This window comes from Mustela erminea, chromosome 4 (genome assembly GCF_009829155.1).
Source record: "Mustela erminea isolate mMusErm1 chromosome 4, mMusErm1.Pri, whole genome shotgun sequence".
NCBI lineage: Eukaryota > Metazoa > Chordata > Mammalia > Carnivora > Mustelidae > Mustela > Mustela erminea.
In genome coordinates this window covers 22,589,257-22,610,618 of record NC_045617.1, presented here as the reverse complement: position 1 = coordinate 22,610,618, position 21,362 = coordinate 22,589,257, and the positions used below count along the sequence as shown (strand labels likewise).

General features: G+C 37.7%; 1 protein-coding gene across 11 annotated transcripts in view; it reads right to left on the bottom strand.

Annotated features, from left to right (window-relative positions):
* AK9 (adenylate kinase 9) overlaps positions 1-21,362 on the bottom strand; it is a 120,191-nt gene that overhangs the window by 77,207 nt on the left and 21,622 nt on the right. For 10 of the 11 annotated variants that reach the window (XM_032338832.1, XM_032338830.1, XM_032338836.1 and 7 more), the window contains 9 exons: positions 20,113-20,241; positions 17,518-17,592; positions 14,917-15,015; positions 11,544-11,683; positions 11,283-11,463; positions 7,106-7,250; positions 4,999-5,109; positions 4,808-4,903; positions 549-712 (listed from right to left, as the gene is read on the bottom strand). In XM_032338832.1, the coding sequence (XP_032194723.1) occupies positions 549-712; positions 4,808-4,903; positions 4,999-5,109; positions 7,106-7,250; positions 11,283-11,463; positions 11,544-11,683; positions 14,917-15,015; positions 17,518-17,592; positions 20,113-20,241 (1,140 nt within the window). The remainder of the gene's footprint in view (positions 1-548; positions 713-4,807; positions 4,904-4,998; positions 5,110-7,105; positions 7,251-11,282; positions 11,464-11,543; positions 11,684-14,916; positions 15,016-17,517; positions 17,593-20,112; positions 20,242-21,362) is intronic. The other variant, XM_032338834.1, reaches the window with a different exon arrangement.

The window sequence follows — 21,362 nt, the reverse complement described above, 5'->3', positions numbered from 1 at the left end:
CATCCAGGTGCCTCTCCTCTCAAATAATTTTAAATGACATAATTCTCAAATTACAGAAAAATACCAAAGAAGTTCATTGAGAGTCCAAAACAGATTTGTTGTCTTTGACTTTTGCCCTGAATGCTTACTTAAGGTCTTTGTACAAAATAGACCTGTATGGGTATCTTGTTCTTTATAAACCAAAGATAAACCTTCTGATTTGTCAGTGGTAGGACATAGCATCGGACGCTTTATTTTCCCCTTATATTGGACAATCACTTGTGTGTCCATCCATTTCCCCTATGAATGCATGTTCAAGGTGGTGAGAAGAAATAAGTTAGCTACAGAGTGAAATTTGTCTCTGTTTACAACTAATTAGCTCATAGAAGAAATATCTAACATTGGTACATGCTTCACAGGCACCATATTTTAATGAACTGAACTGAACTCAATTAAAGAAGATAAAAGTTAATGAAAGATTAATGTCAAAGGTATGAAATTATATTGCATAATTGTTTGGACATTAAAAACTACCAAAGAGCATAGGCATTTGGGTCTGGACTTCTTACCTCTTTGATGATTTCCTCTAAGATTTCAGCATGCTTTTCATATGGCTGTTCAAAGTTCATGTCCTTTGTCATTTTCACAGTCTCCTCTATCATAGAAAGAACCTCTGGATGCTCTGCAGTTACCTCTTCTATTGAGTCTTCTAATGTGTCTAAAGCAAAATAACCTAACGCCATTAATAATTTTAGTGGACAATGTTACTTGCAATAGATCAGGATTGTTAATACTTGATCCAAGAAAGTACTATTTTTGTGTTACTGCAGTACGTGCTCCAAGAAGGGGGAAATAGACTGGGGAGGAAACGTGAAGTCAGGAAATATAAAACATCAGAAGGTCAGAATGAAGGTGAGTGAGGTAAGAAGTCATGTCCAGCAGGTGCCAAAACCCAGGAAGCCAGGTAGAAGAGGGAGGGAGCGAAGGATTCCTGGGTCACGGTAAATCATGAGCATTGAGGGAATGAATCAGAAAACACGATGAATACTTCCAGTCACAAGCATGGGACCACGTGCAACAGTGAGAGGAAAAGAGGTAGGCAAGTTGGCCAGGATGGAAGAGAGGATGGCACAGGCGGGGTTTTCAAGTGTTCTACTTCATTCTTACCCTCACTTCAAGCTGAATGACTGTTCCCATGGCTGCCGTGGCTCACAGGCTTCATCAGAATATAAGTATTCATCCCCTCTTCTAACAAGACAGAAGACTGGCAGCTGCCCTTGGCTCCTCTACTTCTGCTTTTCCAGTTCTGCTTCCTGAACTGCTGTCCTAACACTCCAAAACCCGGGTCTCCTGCTAGAGCCTCATCTATCCGAGCCCAGAAAAAAAATGCCAAAGTGCCTTCAAAGAGCAGCTGCCTACTGCCTAGCTTCTGGGAACTGAGAAGCTTATTTTTAAGGGTGGAGAGAACCAGTAGTTCCAGAGAGATACCAAATGTTCTAGAGGCTGCTAGTTGGTCACTCAATATCCATTCTTCTCTTTCTTAATAACAGAACCCTGAGTTTGTGGGGGTCAGCAATGTGCCCAGCTAAAAACACTACATCTCTCCAATTCCCTTATAACCTAGGTGGCCTTTAGATAACATGGAACCAGATTATTTTCTGGTGAGTCTTCCTGTCCTCTCTCTAATGAGGAACAACTGGGCTGGGTGGAGTGCCAGTTTTTGTCCCTGCCTCTTTCCTCTTCCTGCCAAGCACACTGATATGATGACTGCGGTACCACCAGCCATTTTGTGGCTTGGTAGCCACATGCCAGGGATAGCAGAACAGAAAGACAGAGCCCTTGTCTTTCCAATATTCTTTTCATCAAAATAATATACCACATTTTCTTTTTTCTGTGCTTTTGCATGTCTAACTGTTCATCATAGAGTAGCCTTTAAGAGAACCCTCCTATGCTGTTGGTGGGAATGCAAGCTGGTGCAGCCACTCTGGAGAACAGTATGGAGGTTCCTCAGAGAGTTGAAATAGAGTTACCCTATGGCCCAGCAATAGCACTACTGGGTATTTACCCTAAAGATACAAATGTAGTGATCCGAAGGAGCACGTGCACCCAAATGTTTATCGCAGCAATGTCCACAATAGCCAAACTATGGAAAGAACCTAGATGTCCACCAACAGACGAATAGATAAAGAAGATGTGGTATCAAAAGAAATGAAATCTTATTGTTTGCAACTAGAGGGTATTATGCTGAGTGAAATAAGTCAATCAGAGAAAGACAATTATCATATGATCTCTTTGATATGAGGAATTTGAGGCAGGGCAGGGGGTTGTGGGGGGTAGGGAAGGAAAAAAGTGAAACAAGATGGGATCAGGAGGGAGACAAACCATAAGAGACTCTTAATCTCATGAAACAAAGTGAGGGTTGCTGGGGGGTGGTAGGAGGGTAGGGATAGGATGACTGGGTTATGGAAATTGGGGAGGGTATACGCTATGGTAAGGGCTGTGAAATGTGTAAGCCTGATGATTCACAGAGCTCTACCCCTGGAGCAAATAATACACTATGTGTTAATTAAAAAAAAAAAAGAAGATAGAGTAGCCTTTAAGGTAGAGTATTAATAATGTTTTAAAATTTATTATTTATTTTTAAAGATTTTATTTATTTGCAAGAGATAGAGATAGATAGAGAGGGGACACAAGCGGTGGGGAGGGGCAGAGAGAGATGGAGGAGCAGACTCTTGGCTAAGCAGGGAGCCGACACAACACGGGGCTTTATCCCAGGACCCTGAGATCAAGGCCTGAGTTGAAGGCAGACACCCAATCAACCGAGCCACCCACGTGCCCCAATATATTTTAAATCACACATTTCTCACACAGAATTTCTCAAAATTCTGAAGAAATTATTTGTGATTTTGAGATCCACAATCTGAGAGAACCATATTAACCAAATATTAATTAACTTTTGGGGGGTTCAATTTAAAATCTTGACCAGAGCTTTGAAAACTACTTTTAAATGGAGATGATTCACTGGTTTCTTTCTCATCTATGAATAAAACATTGTTAATACTTCAAGAACAACATGACATTGTAGGTGATTCCCAATACAGAGTGTGGTATGATAGGCCCAGGGGGCCAGGACTTATGTTCCCAATTTTTAAAACTGATACTACAATCATAGTAATCAAAGAGGTCAACAATAGGGCATACACCATACACAGGGAAAAACAGAGATAATGACTTAACTTATCACAAAACCAAGAGTAGTAATTTTAGTTTCATACCATGCCAGTGGATCTAAATTAGAAACAAAAATCAAATTTGCCCTTCCTGATGGAACTAACAATCTCCTGGCTCCAAGAGGTAAAGGCTGTGCAGGGAGCATACCTTTTCTCAGGGCATCCTGGCTGGATTGACATCACTTCAGTGGAGGATAGAGGCACTGATGCCTCCTACTTCTACCTTGCACTACCTCCCCCAAAGAGAAAACAGACAGCAAGGGTCCAGGGCTTTCTTTCTGTTTTGGTGCTAGGAATTCTGCAGCAGCTGAGAAGGGGCTCCCAGATATTATTTGGTCAAAAATTTAATGTCTGGGGTCCTCTTGTGAAGACTGTGTGTGTATATCGGAGGCGGAGTGCCATATGTGTGTTTCTGACAGGGCCCAGGTCAATTCCTACTAGGCTTAAAATAAAACCGGCCAAGCACACATCTGTCTGAATTGTGAGGAACCAACCAACCAAACAATCAGCTCCACATTATACAACGAAAGGAATTATAGATGCATTTAAATACTAAATGCCAAAAGGTTGGACTGATAGAAAAAAAAGAATATAAGTATGTATTAAATCTCGGGTTGAGAGGAAGACTTGGTAAGATCTGAAAGTAAATGGAAGAAATCAATAAAGCAAACATCATGATTTGACTATAAAACTATGAAAAAGTCCCTCTACTTCAAAAACAGCAAAGTGATTTAAAAGGCAAATGAACCAATGTTGAAAAAAAATATACAAAATAAGGAACTAATACAGAAAATTTTTTTAGAAACATGTAACTGATAGAACAATTTAGAAAAATGAGCAAAAGACAAAAATGGTCACCTCAGAAAAGAAATATTAATGGTTAACAAATATTAAAATATTAATAAATAAAAATTATGGAAATTATATTTTAAAAGAAAATATGCCAAGGAAACAATAACACATATCTTATATATTACTGAGGGAAACATAATTTGGAATAACTTTTACGCAAAGCAATTTGACTGTCTATAACTTCATACCCATTAAACTAGGGATTACACCTATGTCAGCAGCAGACAATGAAAAAATTCATTAAAACATTATTTGCAGTAGTAAAAAAAATCTGAAAAATAAGTTTACAACATAAGGAACTACTTAAAATTATTACCTATGAACAGGGAAATAGTGCAATAATTTAAAATGAGGATTAAAATATTTCATAATGAAGTAATATAATTAAATGCATTATAAATCAAAAAAGGTAAAAATAGCTTACACTGTATGCTCTCAAGCACTAAATGGTAAAAGTTCACAGCTCAGACTCTAGGTTTGTGATGTTCTGGTTCCAGTACATTAAAGTGGACAGATTTTAAGAAAGAATTTATTATCTTATTAGTTTTTTCTTCATTCTAATAAATCTGTTTCTGTTCTATAACTGTCCAATTTAAATCCGTAAGAGAAAAGCTAACTAGTTTTCAACCTAAATGTCCAATTTGGGGGATAATTTTAAGTTCCAATATAAACATAATAAAACATGAAATAAATGGAATGAGATCCATAAACATGGCATGAACCATTCATTCTGTTATCATCTTTACCAGTCTTAGAGGATTGATCATCGAAGACATTTTCTGAACTCTTTTTGTCTTCCTTGTCTTCTAAAGAGCCATCTTTTGGGGGTTCATGAGTGAACACTGCATGAAAGAATAATATGCTTTGTCAGCTAATCTGTTTAGATCAGAAAGGATTTGGCCAAGAACATCAGCAATATATATTTTTTTTTTACCACTTTCATCAAATGAAGACTGTGACTCTTCTAAGCTCTTAAAGCCATCAGATGGGAACTTGTCATATTCCTTCTTTTCAAATTCTCTTTCAAGTATTCTTAAAGTTGATTGTGCTAAAAGATAGTAAGGGGCTGTGTTAGCAAAATAGACTTGGGGGTAGGAAGACAAGGGTAGAGATGAAATCTTCTGCTCTAAAGAGACGTGAGTGTGAGTTCTGACCCAGGTAGTGTGGCTTTGGCAAATCATTTGATCTCTCAGTTTCAATTTCTACTGGGCAAAACGAGGATGATCAAGCCAAAAGCATTGTTGTAAGGATTAAATGAGAAAATAGACTCAAACACTAAGAAAATGCTTGGCACGCAGGAAGCCTAATGCGTGTTAGCTACCATCCTCTGTATTATAGAATTTTCTATGTTAAAAAAACCTCAGTAATCTTCACTGACAAATTTTTCTTAAAAATGTATTTGGGAGTGAAATTGCAAAGCTAGCAAATTAGTGGAATCAGCATGAAAATTCCAATTAAAAAATTTTTAAGAATCCTACTGTCAGATTTATTCTAAATCTGAATTCTAAATTATAGAATTTGAAAAAGAAAAAACTTTAAAAACTTTTAAGTTTGCAGTGTATGAGAAATGTCATCTATTTCTATGCTCTGGTGGGAGAAAGCAATTTGTGGAAAAATCTAAAATCTATGATTTCAGGCCATAATTTGATGTGAAAGGAATCACTACAGACTCCAAGAAACACCATCAATCACTGTTCCTCCTGGAGCCCCGCTAGTTCCTTCTTGATCCAGGTTTCAGCTAAATGTTCTTTTTTCAGAAAGGTCTTCCCTGCTCATCCTAACACTCCGGCACCCCTGCCCCAGTCACTGCCTGACTCAGTACCATATTATATTTTTCTATCTGTTTACTTACCACCCCCCACCCCATTAAAATGTAACAACCACAAAGACAGGAGTTTCATGTGTCTGGTTCACCTCTGTAGCCCAGTGCCTAGAATCATGTCTAACACAGAGTACTAGGTTGAATGAATGAATGAATTCATTTTGTCCAGCCTTAAATAAGTTAAATAAAAAGCCATCTTATTAGTCCTCCCCAAATTTCTCGAGTTTTAGTTTGTGAATTGTCCATGAGTATTTAGTAAACTTCCAGTTTTTATTTTGAAGATAATATATTAAAAACAAATTCATTCTGGATCATCTAGATGATCATTTGTATGGCATGTGATTTTTTTTATTATTATGTTCAATTAGCCAACATATAGTACCTCGTTAATTTTTGATGTAGTATTCAAGGATTCATTAGTTATGTGTCTTTCATTAGTTGCATACAACACGTGCCCTCCTTTATACCCATCACCTGGTTACCCCATCCCTCTGCCCCCCTCCCTTCTGTAACCCTCAGTTTGTTTCCTGGAGTCCAGAGCCTCTCATGGTTTGTCTCCCTCTCTGATTTCTCCCCATTCAGTTTTCCCTCCCTTCCCCTATGGTCCTCCACATTATTCCTAATTTTTTTAAAAAAGATTTTATTTATTTGAGAGAGTGAACGTGCACGAGTGGTGGGAGGAGCAGAGGGAGTGGGAGAAGCAAACTGAGCAGGGAACCAGGAGGCAGGGCTCAATTCTAGGAGCCAGGACCATGACTCAGCCAAAGATAAACAATCAACTGAGCCACCCAGGCACCCCAAGGATGGCATGTAATTTTAATGCTGGTCTTTTGCTCTTGCTTTTGTAATCCCTTGGGCACCATGTTGGACTTTTTTTTTTACTTGTTTATAGGCTGCTGAGAAAGAAGAGACAGATTTATTATGTAAATAACCCGTTCTATCCTAGCAAAAGCTTAACATTGCCATGTCGGAAGATCATTTCCTTGCTATTTAATAGTTTCAAGCACAGAAAATGATAGAAGCTTCCCAATTTATATAAAAAGTTTTCCTCATTTGTCAAGTTACAGAATTGTGTTAATTATCACTAAGGCTTCTTCCAGTTTCACTGCCTTATGACTGTTTTGAATACTGTGTTTGCGAGCACAGCAAGTCCCAGCCCTCGGGCAGACAGGCTGAATTGCTGACCTCCTCTTAGAACACACGTGGGACAGAGGTGGTTCACCTTGTTTTTTAGCTTGTAGTTTAATGAATAACCGCTCTCTTACAGCTTTAATGGCTGTTTCAGTGGCCTCCGCTATTGTATCTTTCACTAATGTTTCAAGGGCTTTATCAAAACGTGGTTGAACAAACGTGGCGTAGTCAATTACCTGCAAAGAATATTTGAGAAAACCAACAGAAGCACAAATCACTGTGAATATTAAGGCATTGTTCAACTATATCTATTTCTAGATCTTTACTTATCTACCTCGAAGGTCTTAATGTCACTTGAGATGTATTATTTTCAGAATTCAGTGATTTTTGAGAACATGCTTTCACAGAAATTGTCATACTTTTCATGTAGCATGATATACTTAGATATATATATCATGTAATAATAAATATCCAAGTTACACATAATTTTTAAAAAATCTATTTTACATGTGTAACAATAGGAGGCATCCATTTAAAGTATACAGTTTCATGAGTTTTGACAAATATATATATACACATAACAACAGCTATAATCAAGATATAGAACATTTACTTATTATTATTTTTTAAAAGATTTTATTTATTTATTTGACAGAGACACAGAGAGGGAACATAAGCAACAGGAAAGGGAGAGGGAAAAGCAGGCTCCCACTGAGCAGGGAGCCTGATGCGAGGCTTGATCCCAGGACCACAAGATCCTGACCTGAGCCAAAGGCAGAGGCTTAACCATCTGAGCCACCCAGGTGCCCCGAGATATAGAACATTTATATCACCTGAAAAAAGTTCCCTCAAGCTTCTTTATAGTCAGTTCCTGGCTCCTGGCTATCACTTTGTTTTTTGTCACTATATATTAGGTTTTTTGTCACTATATATTAGTTTTTTGGTCACTATATATTAGTTTTGCCTTTTCTAGAATTTCATATAAATTCTAGAATTTATTTATTTCATATAAATTCTAGAATTTCTAGAATTTCGTATAAATGGATCACAGAGTATGTAATCTTTTCCAAGCTTTTCCCCCTTAGCACAATGTTTTTGAGATTCATCAGTGTAACTGTATACACCAGTAATCTGTTCCTTTCTATTACTGAGTAGTATCACTGTGTAACCATGCCACAGGTGATGATGGTGGTGTTCTTTTTAATCCATTTATCTTTGATGGGCATTTGGGCTTTTCCAATTCAGGGCTGTTATAAATAAACTAGTAATGAACATTTCCGAGGAAGTCTTTTTGTGGACATATGTTTTTATTTCTCTTGGACAAATACCTAGATGTGGAATTACTGGGTCATATAGTGAGTGTATATTTGATTTTATAATAAGCCATTCCACTGTTTCCAAAGTGGTTGAGCTATTTTAAATTCCTAGCAGCAATTATGGAAATTGCAGTTAACTCCACATCTTCACCAACACTTGTTTTTCTGAATCTTTTAAATTTTAGCCATTCTACTGGGTGTGAAGAAGTATCTCACTGTAGTTTAAATTCATATTCCTCTAATCATGAATAAATTTGAGCTTCTTTTATGTGATATTGGTCACTCACTTACCTTCTGTTTTAATCATATGTTCAACTTTTGCCCATTTAAAAAACTGGATTAGAATTCTATAGGTATTATGAAAGTCCATTGTAAGGTAGATAATATAATTCATACTGAATATTAAGATCTTAGAAGTAGATTTCTATATGAAATCTTAGATTTCATATAGAAATTTTAAGTATAGAAATTTCATATAGAAATTTCACATAGAAATTTTAAATAAGATTTTAAGATCTTAGAAGTAGATTTCTATATATTCTATATATAAATAAATATATTTATATATCTATAAACTTTAAAGTTTAAATAATATTTCCATCCTTCTAGGTTCCACTTTGCTTTTCCCTCAATATGATTGTATTACTTTAGTCCATGCCAAAAAATATATATCCACATCATCATTTTTTAATGGATATACAGTATTCTATTAGACGAACATATTAAAATTTATTTAACTAAAATGCTAATAATGTATACTAAAGTATACATGTTTTTGCTATTATAAACTAGGCTATGATAAACACGGTTATGTATGTACCTTTTATAGTTTCTTTAGGAAAAATTTATAAAATAAAATTGACAGTTCAAAGGATATGTATGGACAGTTCAAAGGCTCTTACATAGTTCTAATTGTGATCCTTAATGGTTATACTCTCACCAGCAGTGTAGGGAAATGTATTTCTCCCCATCCTAGCTACACATCAGTATTGGGTGTTAATAGTGATCTTTGAACTCCAACAGTGAGATTGACATGGCATCTCTCTGGGTTTTTTTGCACCTCTCTGGTTATCAGGGAGGTGATAACCCTTTTCTCATGATTAGTGGCTACTCTATTGCAGCTATTATTTTGTGAATTGCTTATTTGCTATTTTTTCCATTGGGGGTTCATCTGCATATTGATTCATAAGAGCTCTTTATATTTTAAAATTATAATTCTTTAGTCTGACACATACTGTAATATAATATGAAATGACAAACCACAGAGTGGTAGAAAATATTCATAAAGCTTATTATCAAAAAAGAATTTTTATATAGACAATATAAGGAATTCCTACAAATAACATGAAAAAAAATTTCAAATGGGCAACAGACTTGAAAAATACTTTAAAAAGAGAGTATCTGAATGGCCAGTAAACAAAAGAAAAAATGTTTAACCTTGTTATTTTCAGGGAAGCACAAATTAAAACCACAGTGAGATACATCTACTAGAATGGCTTAAATTGGAAAGACCGACCATAATGAAAGTTGGCAGGAATATGGACTAACAGAGCTCTCCCACACTGCTGATGGAGTTATAAAATTGATAGAATTAGTTTGGAAAACAGTTAAGCATTATCTATACAAGTTGAATGTATGCATAGTCCATGTCCCAGGAATTTTACTGCTAGATATTATCTCCAGAATATATAAAGATATCAAGTGTGCCCCAGGAAACAGGTGCAAGAATGTTTATAGCAATATTATTCATAATACCCAAACTGGAATCAACACAAGTTTCATGAATACTCCAATGGATGAACAAATTATAGTATAATTCAATCAAGAGAATATACTTTAAAAACAAGCATGAACTGTAGCTATATGCAGTAACATGTATAAATAACATTCGTAAATATCACAATCATAATGTGAAGTGAAAAAAACCCAGGCATAAAGAACAGAAGTTGTTTAAGTCTAGAAAGTTAAGAAAGTGTGCAAAACTAACCTGTGGCATTTAGATGCACACTCACATGGTAAAACCACAAAAGAACAGGAGGGAATGCCATAAAAAGTTCAGGGCAGCAGTTACCCCTGTGGAAGGGGTAAGAGGACTGATAATGGGAGAAGACATAGGGGGCTTCAGGGTGGTGACCGTTCTTTGACCTGGGTGGTGGCTATCTGGGGGTTTGTTTTGTGACCATTTACTGAGCTTTACTTTCCTGTTTGTCATATTTTACAAAAAAAAAAAAATTAAAAGCAAATAGAAGAAGTCACCCCTGCATTCAAAGGAATAGCACTTGAAATCCGTTCACACCCCTTCCCAGGGCTGCACTGCTCTGATGATGCCTTCAGCCCCATCATCTTCGGCCTTCCCCTTCTTGCGGTCTGCTTCAGCACTACGGCCTTCACAGAATTCGCTCCATTCCAATCCCTCACGAACTCCATGGGCTCCATCCGCTAGTCATATCCCCAGTCTGCCTGCTTCTCACCATTTCTCCTGCTGTCATTCTCGTCTAAACTATAAAAAACTTCTCTTGACTACTCAGCATGGAGAACAGGATGCATGAGGAGAGAGGCCAAGGAACTGACAGGCCAGGGTATGTGTCACCAAAGAGGAGCGTATTTGCAGGTAATAAGAATGAACATAGGAGTGACTGTGTGGGGAGAGGGACCCAGAGCTAGGAGGACCCAGGAAACAGGAGATGAAGGAAACCAAAATAGGTCATGGTTGGCACAGTCTGTGTGACATTAACAGTCGAGTCTGGGGGCTGTTGGGAAGCGGGGAGAGACTGTGGTCTTGGCAGCCACAACAAGCAGCCAGGAAGAGGTCTTCCCCACTCCTGGCCCAGTGGGACAATTACCCAACTGACAGTGCAAAATTAAGAAAACAGAGCAATCCTGTGAATCCCAGAGCTCTACAAATTTTAATCAAGTATAGATAGATAGATAGATAGCTGGGTAAGTAGTTACCTTTCCTTTGTAATTTTCTGCAAGCAGATGGCAAAGCGTTGTTTTCCCTGAAGACTGAGGCCCAAATATGAACACTTTGAATGGTGGTGCCGGCATAGGTGGAAGAAGATAGGGACGTGGGTTCAATAAGAATGTTTTTAATGTTTCTTCTGATGAAAGACAGTATATTTTACCTAGGAAACTTAAAATAGGCCATAATCACAAACAATGGAAAAGAAGAATGGGCAGGTTTTAAAATTAAGTTTTGAAAATCTTACTTACCTCACAGAAAAATCTGGCAATCCGGGGAAAATGTTACCTTCTTTTAGAGTCACAGGGCATGTACGTCCCCACCGGCTTCTCTGCCATCTGTATCTTGGTGCGATAAGTTTGTAAGATGCAAGAGTACGGAAGAGCTCATCCTATTGGTAACAAATATGACACTAAAAATGTGGGCATAGTTTTGCTAAAATTAACAGTATTAAGTATTTCCTTTCTTATTTGATGGTGCCTTACTGTTTAAAAGATAATTTGGAAAGCAAGTTTTGGCTTTTTTCTTAATTGCAACCATTCTGGGTGGCTGAGTCGATTAAGCACCTGCCTTTGGCTCTCACCACCTTATCACAGGTCACGATCCCAGAGTCCTGGGATCGTGTCCGTCATTGGGCTCCCTGCTCAGTGGGGAGGCTGCTTCTCCCTCTGCCTGCCACTCCCCCTGCTTGTGCTCTCTCTCTCTGTCAAATAAATAAATAAAATCTTTAGAAAAATTGCTCACTCTGTACTGCCCCAAATTTAGTAAGAAAAATAGTTTTCTGTTTCTAAGACCTTGTTTTAAATTTTACCAAGCATTTTCTATTATAAGGTAGAATGAACATATGGTATGTAGATAGAGTGTTTTTTTAATTCTCTTTTTTTGTTATCTGATTTGGAAAAATTCTTTTTTTTTTAAGATTTTATTTATTTATTTGATAGAGAGATCACAAGCAGGCAGAGAGGTAGGCAGAGAGAGGGAGAAGCAGACTCCCCATTGAGCAGAGAGAGCCTGACTCGGGGCTCGATCCCAGGGTCCTGGGACCATGACCTGAGCCAAAGGCAGAGGCTTTAACCCACTGAGCTACCCAGGTGCCCCAGATTTGGAAAAATTCTTATTGAAAAGGTTTGGGGTGCTTGGATAGCTCAGTGGGTTAAGAGTCCGACTCGATTTCAGCTCAGGTCACGATCTTAGGGTCGTGAGATAGTGAAGATTCTCTCTGTTCAAGGTTCTCTCTCTCCTTCTTCCTCCACTCCCACCCCCACTTGCACGCTCATGCATGCTCTCCCTCTCTAATAGAAAAAAGAGAAAGAAAAAAGAAAAAGTTTGAAAATGTACCAGATTCTTAGCTAATCTAAGTTATTAAATAGCTCGATATATACAGATGGCTTTCTTTTTTTTTTTTTTTTTTGCATTTACTTAGCTCTTTTGTTCTTAAAATATAAAGTCTCCCTCAGCAGTCCTCTGTTGGTGACCTCCAGAGATGTTAAGAACCACTTCTAGAGATGGCAGATTGTTGAGCAGGGATGAGAGAAATGGGGAAAGAGGGCATGGTGGGCAACTGCTGGGGGAAAAGGGTCCAGGTTGGCTCTCTCCAGCCTTCAGATGTAGATCTCACGTGTATCTGCTGGCTCCAGAACCGACTGTGGAGGACAGATGAGAATTGGAGCTATAGTTTTGTCTGGACCACTGTTGCATCAGAGAGCAAAGACCATGCCTGCTGCAAGGATGCGGCATGAATGTCCGAACTGAAGGCTGAAAGAAGTCACCTAATGTTCAGGAAACTGTCAATGCTTAGGGGAGTTGCATGAGACAGAGAAGCCCCTTGGTGAACCACACTGGGCTACCACCTTTCTCCATGGAGTCTACAACGAACTAGGGACTGAAATGGAACAAGTTAAGTCAGGAAGCCATCATTCTTTCCTCATCATCCTTATTTCTTGTCCAATCTTGGGAAAAGTGTTTGACTAGCAGACAGTGGGGAGAAATACTGCTTAAGGGTTATGAATAATGACCCCAGTATACACAGTCATAACTTCTGCCCTTTCATGAAAAACAGGGAAGTCATCTTTAGTCCTCTATATTATGAACTATAACCTTAGGCCTATGCATACAACATCTTTTTTTTTTTTAAAGTAGCTTCTATGCCCTGTGTGGGGCTTGAACTCATGGCCCTGAGATCAAGAGTCACATGTTCTACTGACTGAACCACCAGACACCCCCACATACAATAATTTCTAAGGACAAATTTTCTACCTGGGAAATTCCCCCAGGTTTTACAGATACTTTAAATTTTTCCTCTGATGATGACCTAGACAAGGAGGCTTAGCAAAGAGACTCTAATCAGGCCTACCTTTCTTCCTCTTTAGCACTAGACAACTGAAGTCCCAGAACATACTGCAACTGTGCTTAAGACATAAGGATGACCCAGTCCAGGATCACGGAGTAACTTCTTCCTTCAAAGATTATTTTATTTGAATTATGGTATCTATTTATGATTCTCATATTTGTTGTTCAATTTCTTTTTTTTTTTAAATAAAGATTTTATTTATTTATTTGACAGAGAGAGAGATCACAAGTAGGCAGGAGGCAGGCAGAGAGAGAGGGAGGCAGGCTCCCTGCTGAACAGAGAGCCCGATGCGGGGCTCGATCCCAGGACCCTGAGATCATGACCTGACCCGAAGGCAGAGGCTTAACCACTGATCCACCCAGGCACCCCTCAATTTCTATTCATAGAGGTGAAACCAAACTTCTCAGAGTGGATCACATCCTCCAATTAAAGGTCTGAGAATGGGGGTCTGAGTGGATCAGTCAGGTAGGCATCTGACTCTTGGTTTCAGCTCAGGTCAGGATCTCATGGGTGGTGGGATGGAGTCCTGTGAGGGGCTTCACACTCAGCGGGGAGTCTGCTTGAAGATTCTCTTCCCTTGCCCCTCCCCCAGCTCATGCTCATTCTCTCACTCTCTCACTCTAAAATAAATAAAATCTTATTTTAAAAAAAGGCCTGAGGGGCACCTGAGTAGCTCAGTAAGTTAAGCAGCTGCCTTTGGCTCAGTCATGATCCCAGTGTCCTGGGATTGAGCCCATTGAGCTCCCTGCTCAGCAGGGAGTCTGCTTCTCCCTCTCCAGCTACTCTGTGCTTGTGTTCCCTCTCTTGCTCTCTCTCTGTCATGAATGACAGGAACCTTAAAAAAAAAAAATAGTAAAAAAAGGCCTGGGAGCTTTTTTAGCACTTAGCACTGTCACATCCATAATACATCAGTGTCAGGAACACAGTAGTTATTTTAAAAATGGGTTGAATGATGGAAGGAATAAATGAGTGCTTGTAGAGTTGAGGGCTTTAATGTCTTTGCTTCCTTTGGTGTTGCAAATTTTTAAAAAGAGCTTGATTTTCTTTCTCATTATTCTTGTAGCTAATTGTTCTGATTTTATTGTCTTTGTTTCAAAACTTTACTGTACTGTTCACAAAAATATTGAGCTAATATTATATCTTCTCCCTAAAAATTAAATCCATCTTTATGAAAGGTACCCTGAAATTCCTTTTTTACTTTGGAAGGATACATTAAATTAAGGTCATAAAATGTAGTGAAAAGATAGACTTTCCAACAGTCAAAAAGAACTTACATTTTCCATTATGTCAGTAATTTCTTCCTCTGTGCTCTGCAGTTTAGTTAAAACAGCTGCTCTTTTTAGGTTCAGATATTTAAGTCGGTCCATAACTGTCTAAATTTGTTAAAGAACAAATATTTAAATACGTTGACATTTGAACATCTCAAATATTCTGAAGTGATAAGCTTATGCATAGAATACTTCCTTGCGTCTACCTTCTGGTGGTTTGCTGGCCATCTTTGATGTTCCCTGGCTTGTAGATGTATCACTCTAATCTCTACCTTTGTTGTCATACAGCCATCTTCTCCCTAAGTGTCTGAGTCTCTTCTCTTGCAAGGATACCTGCCATATTAAGTTAGGGTCCAGCCTAATGCAGTATGAACTCAGCTTAACTTGTTTATATCTAAAAAGATCCTATTTCCAAATAAGGTCACAATCATAGGTACCTGAAGTTAGGACCCCAACATATCTTTGGGGGGAACACAATTTAACCCATAAAGTCGGCCCTCTGGTCCCCAAATATTCATGTCCTTAAAGGTCTAGCTCTGTGGGGCCTGTTCCGGCAGAGGGCATACAGCCATGTCAAGATGGAGGCAGAGATCGCAGTTATGTTGCCACAACCCAAGAGATGTCTGGGACCACCAGAAGCTGGAAGAGGCAATGTCTGATCAGTCTCTAGAGGCTTTGGAGGGAGCAGGGTCCTGCCAACACCTTGACTTTTTTATTTTTAGCCTCCAGAACTATAAGAAAATAAGTTTCTGTCATTTTCAACCACCTAATCTGTGGTACTTTGCTATGGCAAATTAGAAACTAACAGGGACACCTAGCAGAAGGATATGAAACGTTGACTCTGAGGTGAGAGATGGTGCATCGACAAAGTTCTGATGGAGAATGATAATCTGTGGCAGATTGTATTATTTGTTCATAATTTATCCTTCCCTCCCTTCCCATGTTAATTCCCTAGCTCACTGTGGGTAGAATATACTTCCCTAGCCCACTGCTATGGCGTTTCTCCATGTAACTTGTTTTGGCCAATGGGATGGGCAGAAAGGTCAGGCCTTTTTGGAAAATGAGGCCTGGCAAGGTTTGGCAATGTTCAACCAGTCCTATCGGAGCTTCTGCTCTCTACCTTGAGAAAAGTGTGCTTGTGTTGTAAAATACAAATTCTGGATATATTTCAAAGCAAAAGCTTACTTGGATATGGGATGTGAGAAAAAGAGAAGAGCAGCTTGAAGAGTGGATTGAACACTTAGCAAGAAGGGAAAACTGGGAGGAGCATATCTGGGGCGGGTGGATCAGAGGGTTTTTCCTGTGCACTTAAATCTGAGATAACTACTAGGCATCCAGTTGTATATACCAAGTTGCAGTTGATGATATAGGCATGTAATTCAGGGGAAAGGTGTGGGATAGCAACATGAATTTAAGAATTTACCAGCATTTAGTAGGGCAGAGAAGGGTATATAAGGAGTGAGCCCCGGGATTCTCCAGCTATAGAGGTGAGAGATGTAGACTGTCCAGTGAGGTAGAATGGAGTATATTCCTTATTTAAAAAACAGCTTCACTGAGATACAATTCATATATAATTCACCCACGTAAAGTGTAGAGTTCAGTGGTTTTTAGTATAGATTTGCACAACTATCACCACAATGAATCTTGAACATTTTCATTACCCCAAAAAGAAACCCTTTACTCATTAGTGGTCACTCCACGTTTATCCTGAGATCTCCCATTGTGGGAAACCTCATCCTAGGCAGCCACTAGTCTATTTTCCATTTTAATAGGTCTGCCTATTTTGGACACTTTATATAAATAGAATCATATGATATGGGGTCCTTTGTAACTTTTCTTTTACTTAGTATGTGTTCAAGATTCATTCATGTTGTAGCCTGTACCCAAACCTCATTCTGCTTCATTGCTGAATGATGTTCCAGTGTACAGACACACCATACTTTACTTTTCTATTCATTAGTATATGGACATTTGGCTTATTTCTACCTTTTGGCTGTTGTGAATAGTGCTGCCATGAACCTTCATGTATGTTTTTGTTTGAACATCTGTTTTCAATTATTTTGGGTATATATATCAACAAGTTGATTACTGAGTCATGTGGTAATGCCATGTTTAACTTACGGAGGTCTACCAAACTATTTTCCAAAGCAACTGCACCATTTTATAAACCCATCAGCAACATATGAGGGCTCCAATTTTTCCACATCCCCACAAACACTTGCTATTGTCTGGTTTTTGTTTGTTTGTTTGTTTGTTTTTGAATTTTAGCCATCAGTGGGTGCGAAGGGATAACTCATTACAGTTTTGGTTTGCATTTCCTTAAGGCCTCATGGTAAGCATTTTATGCTTATTGGCTATTATTTGTTTTTACTTTTCTTTGAGGCACTTTTTGTTACACAGAGATTTTAAATTCAAATGTAGTTTTAATTTAAATAAGGACAGAGGAATATGTATAACATCATATTTTAAGAGTCAAGAGGAATTTTCCAAAAGTAAGTGGTGCTAAAATATAAATACATTTTTAATGTTTATTAAAATAAGTGCAACCCAGTCAGTAACTTTTTGATTTTTCAAACCTTGGGATATTCTTATGAACATTGGACTTACCATGAAGAGCTCCTCTGGGGGTTTATTTCCATCTAGCTCAATGAGATACTGGGAATTGTGTTCAGCCATTACTTCCTGCAGAAAATAGAAAACTTATGGTCCAGGATCATTGGAAAAAACGAACATAAGATCAGAATCTTAACATACTATGAAGAAATCTTTAAAGCTAAATTGTTTGCTTTATACATAATATAATGTATATCATTTTAAGTGCTTTTTTGAAAAACAATTAGTCTTCTTATCATGAATTTTATTCTCTTTCTGATTTTTTTCTTTTCAGTTTTTCTTTACATTGATGTTTTAGAGTCCTTCCAAATAGAAAATGTTCTGGGGCACCTATCTCTCTGCATATATTCATAGAATAATTTCTACCAATCTGATAACTGAAAATGAGATTGGTTTGTTTTACTTTTTATTCCTCTAGCTATGGGAGAGGTTTGATATTTAAATATCCATCTCTGTACACTGACTAACCATAACATCTGTGCGTTTTTTTATCTGATTGTTTCTTTTCCCTAAAATTCATGGAAAGTCTTTAAGCTATATCAATTGCAAATATTTTACCATTAGTAATAAAAAAAGATTTATCTTTTTGACTTTATGTAATCTTCTATAATATAAAACATTTTTATAATAAAATATATCCATTTTCATTGTTTCTGGATTTCCTTTCTTGCTTAAATTAAATTTTCTCTATCTCAAGATTATATTAATATTCTTCTAAATTTTCTTCCACTATTTTTTGTTTTTAATATTAAAATCTAAAATTCACTGGATTTCGTTTTTGTACATTGGCAATGTTGAACTCTATTTGAACCCTATATCCCCAGAAAGTAGGGAGGGTTGAGAGATAAGACCCATCTCTATCCTTCCTCAAGGATTCAGATAAGCTCTGTCTTCATCCTTTTCACCATTCCCTAAGACTTGAGGATGTCTCCCTTGTTTACCTGCCTCCATAAAACCCCTAGGTCCCCCTTCCTTTTCCTTGAGATATTTCTCAGTAGTGAATGTTCTCCCTATTAAAATAGTCTGAACAAAATCATCTTAATTGTCCAGAGCATTTTGTTTTTCACAATATTATGTGAGGTTGGGTTCTATTCTGGTGAATAGTTTTCTAACTTTTTGAACCTTATTTTAATTATGCTTCATTTCCCCCTCAGGGCTAGCCACTTAAGGAGTTTGCAGGATATTTCTGTTTGAAGGAAGTAGAACATTATAGATAGATATGCAAAATACTCTTAAGAGGCTATGTTTAAAGGCCAGAAATAGAAGAAGAGGTAGGGAGCAATAAAAGTCATATATAAGAAAGAAATTAAATTTGGCTCCCCTCTTGGGGTCAAACAATGAGAATGAAAATGATCCACTCATTGGTCTATAAAAATATATAAGCTTTATAAAAGAACATGAAACAAATCCTTTTAGTTTCTCTATCAGAATGGAAGGGCAATTTGAGAACTGTTTTTTGTCTTTGTAGTTCCATTGCTCAGCATGGTGTGTGACCAAATACCCAAGTCTGGTAAATGTTTGTTGAATAAATCTCCAACACAAATTTGGCAGAGTCTGCCCTGGACTTTTAATCATATAAAATATGCTTTTCACATAATTGTAACTTTAGTAATCATATTTTTTAAATGTTAATTATTTTAATTAAAACCTTCTTATTCTAATATGTAATGGCCTTAATCATGTTTGCATATAATCAGCTTTGAATGGGATAACCATAGAAACCAATCTGGGGATAATTCTGTAGATTGCAATTTAAATAAATTAACAATTCCTTTTAGAATAAAAGATGTGTCTTAAATGCACATTTGTTTTGATAAACCAATAAATTATGGATTGAAAATGTTTTTACAAAATAGTCTCTTTTTTTTCTTTTTTTTTTAAAGATTTTATTTATTTGTCAGAGACAGAAGGAGAGAGAGTGAGCGAGCACAGACAGACAGAGAGGCAGGCAGAGGCAGAGGGAGAAGCAGGCTCCCTGCCGAGCAAGGAGCCCGATGTGGGACTTGATCCCAGGACCCTGGGATCATGACCTGAGCCGAAGGCAGCTGCTTAACCAACTGAGCCACCCAGGCGTCCCCAAAATAGTCTCTTAACATGGGTTTTCCAACCTCCAACCATAAATAAATACCTCTACTGACTTTTGAAAAATGTAGTTCATTTATCACTTTTCAACAATACTGCAGCTTTTTTTTTTTAATTTTTTTAAAGAATTTATTTATTTGTTTGACAGAGAGAGATCACAAGTAGGCAGAGAGGCAGGCAGAGAGAGAGGAGGAAACAGGCTCCCCACTGAGCAGAGAGCCCGATGCAGAACTTGATCCCAGGACCCTGAGATCATGACCTGAGCCAAAGGCAGAGGCTTAACCCACTGAGCCACCCAGGTGCTCCTACTGCAGCTTTTTAAAAAGTCAACTAATACTGTTCTGTAAAACAGCCTTTGGAATGGAAGTCTTATTCTAACAGCATTTTATCAAAATTAAGTAGTAGAGAATCAGATAATATAAAGGATGAAAAATGTGAAAGCTATTTAACCAGTGAGAGAACACAAGTATCAGTATTTCTATTTTTAACAATATATCTAGTTCTTACTTCTAAAGGATGAAGAATTATTTCCTTATAAAGTTTCACAATGTTTTCAATATTTTCCAAATAATCCTCAGGTCTCTGAACTATATGTTGAAGAATTTCAGCCACCATCTGCATTTCTGCAATAAATGCCTAAATGGAAAAAAAGAGATTTTCAAAATCTTCACCTTAATGATTACTTAATTTAGAAGCCACACCTCTCTCTCATTACATCTACATGCCTAAAGATGAATGAGAAGCAGATAGAAGGGAGAGTGAGGATTTTTATTTAAGAGACAATGAATGCCCCAAGGGTGAAAGTAAGATTGAGTCCAGCATTGTTGAAGACTAACTGGAAGGCCAATGGAGCAGCTGGAACACAGCGAGCAGGCAAGGCAAGACAGTCAGGGATAAGATCAGGGAGACCAGGTCTATGGCCTTTCAAATTACACGAGGGTGTTTGAATTTTCATCTACAGGTAATAGAAAGTCACTAAGGGTCATATTTTTAAAACATGGCTCTGGCTTTTGTGAAGAATGGAATGGGGATGCAGAGGAAAGTGGAAGCCAAGAGAACATATACAAAGCTACTATAGCAATTTAGGGAGATTAACAGTTGTGTGTATATAAGGGTAAACAGTTTCATGAAATTATTGGCCATCAACCCAAGTGGGTGACATGTTTGCATACCTGACTTCTATACATGGCTGTGCTACTAGGCAGACATCACAGCAAACTAGGCCCAGGGGGTTGAATTCAGTCTGAAGACATTAATTTGATTAAATCCCATAACATTGGCCTACGCTGTGTTTTTGAAATTTTGGATTAGTCGCCAACTACTTTTAAAATGCTGATTTTGGCTTCTTTGGAAAAATCAGACTACCTGGTAAAAATAGACCAGCATTCCCACATGGCAAGAGTTGGCTGGGCTGGAGCTGAGAGGCAGCTGTCCTCTGAAGAAGCGCATACACTCACTAGCTGTCCAGTGGAACTTTCTGCAGTGATGGAAGTGTTGTGTATCTGTGCTGTCCAGTTTGGAAGACGCAGCCATATTTGGTCACGAGCACTTGAAATGTGGCTAGTACTACTGAGGAACTAAATTTTAAATTTTATGTAATTTTAATGAATTTAAAGAGCCACATAGAACTCTCTGTTGCTATGAAATGAGGCAGCTTAGCTGTCAGGATGTGGAAGGACTTCCATACTGACAAGAAGGTTAAACTTGATGGCCTCTAGATTATGATCTAATAGTTCTTGGAAACGTGAAATATTTGT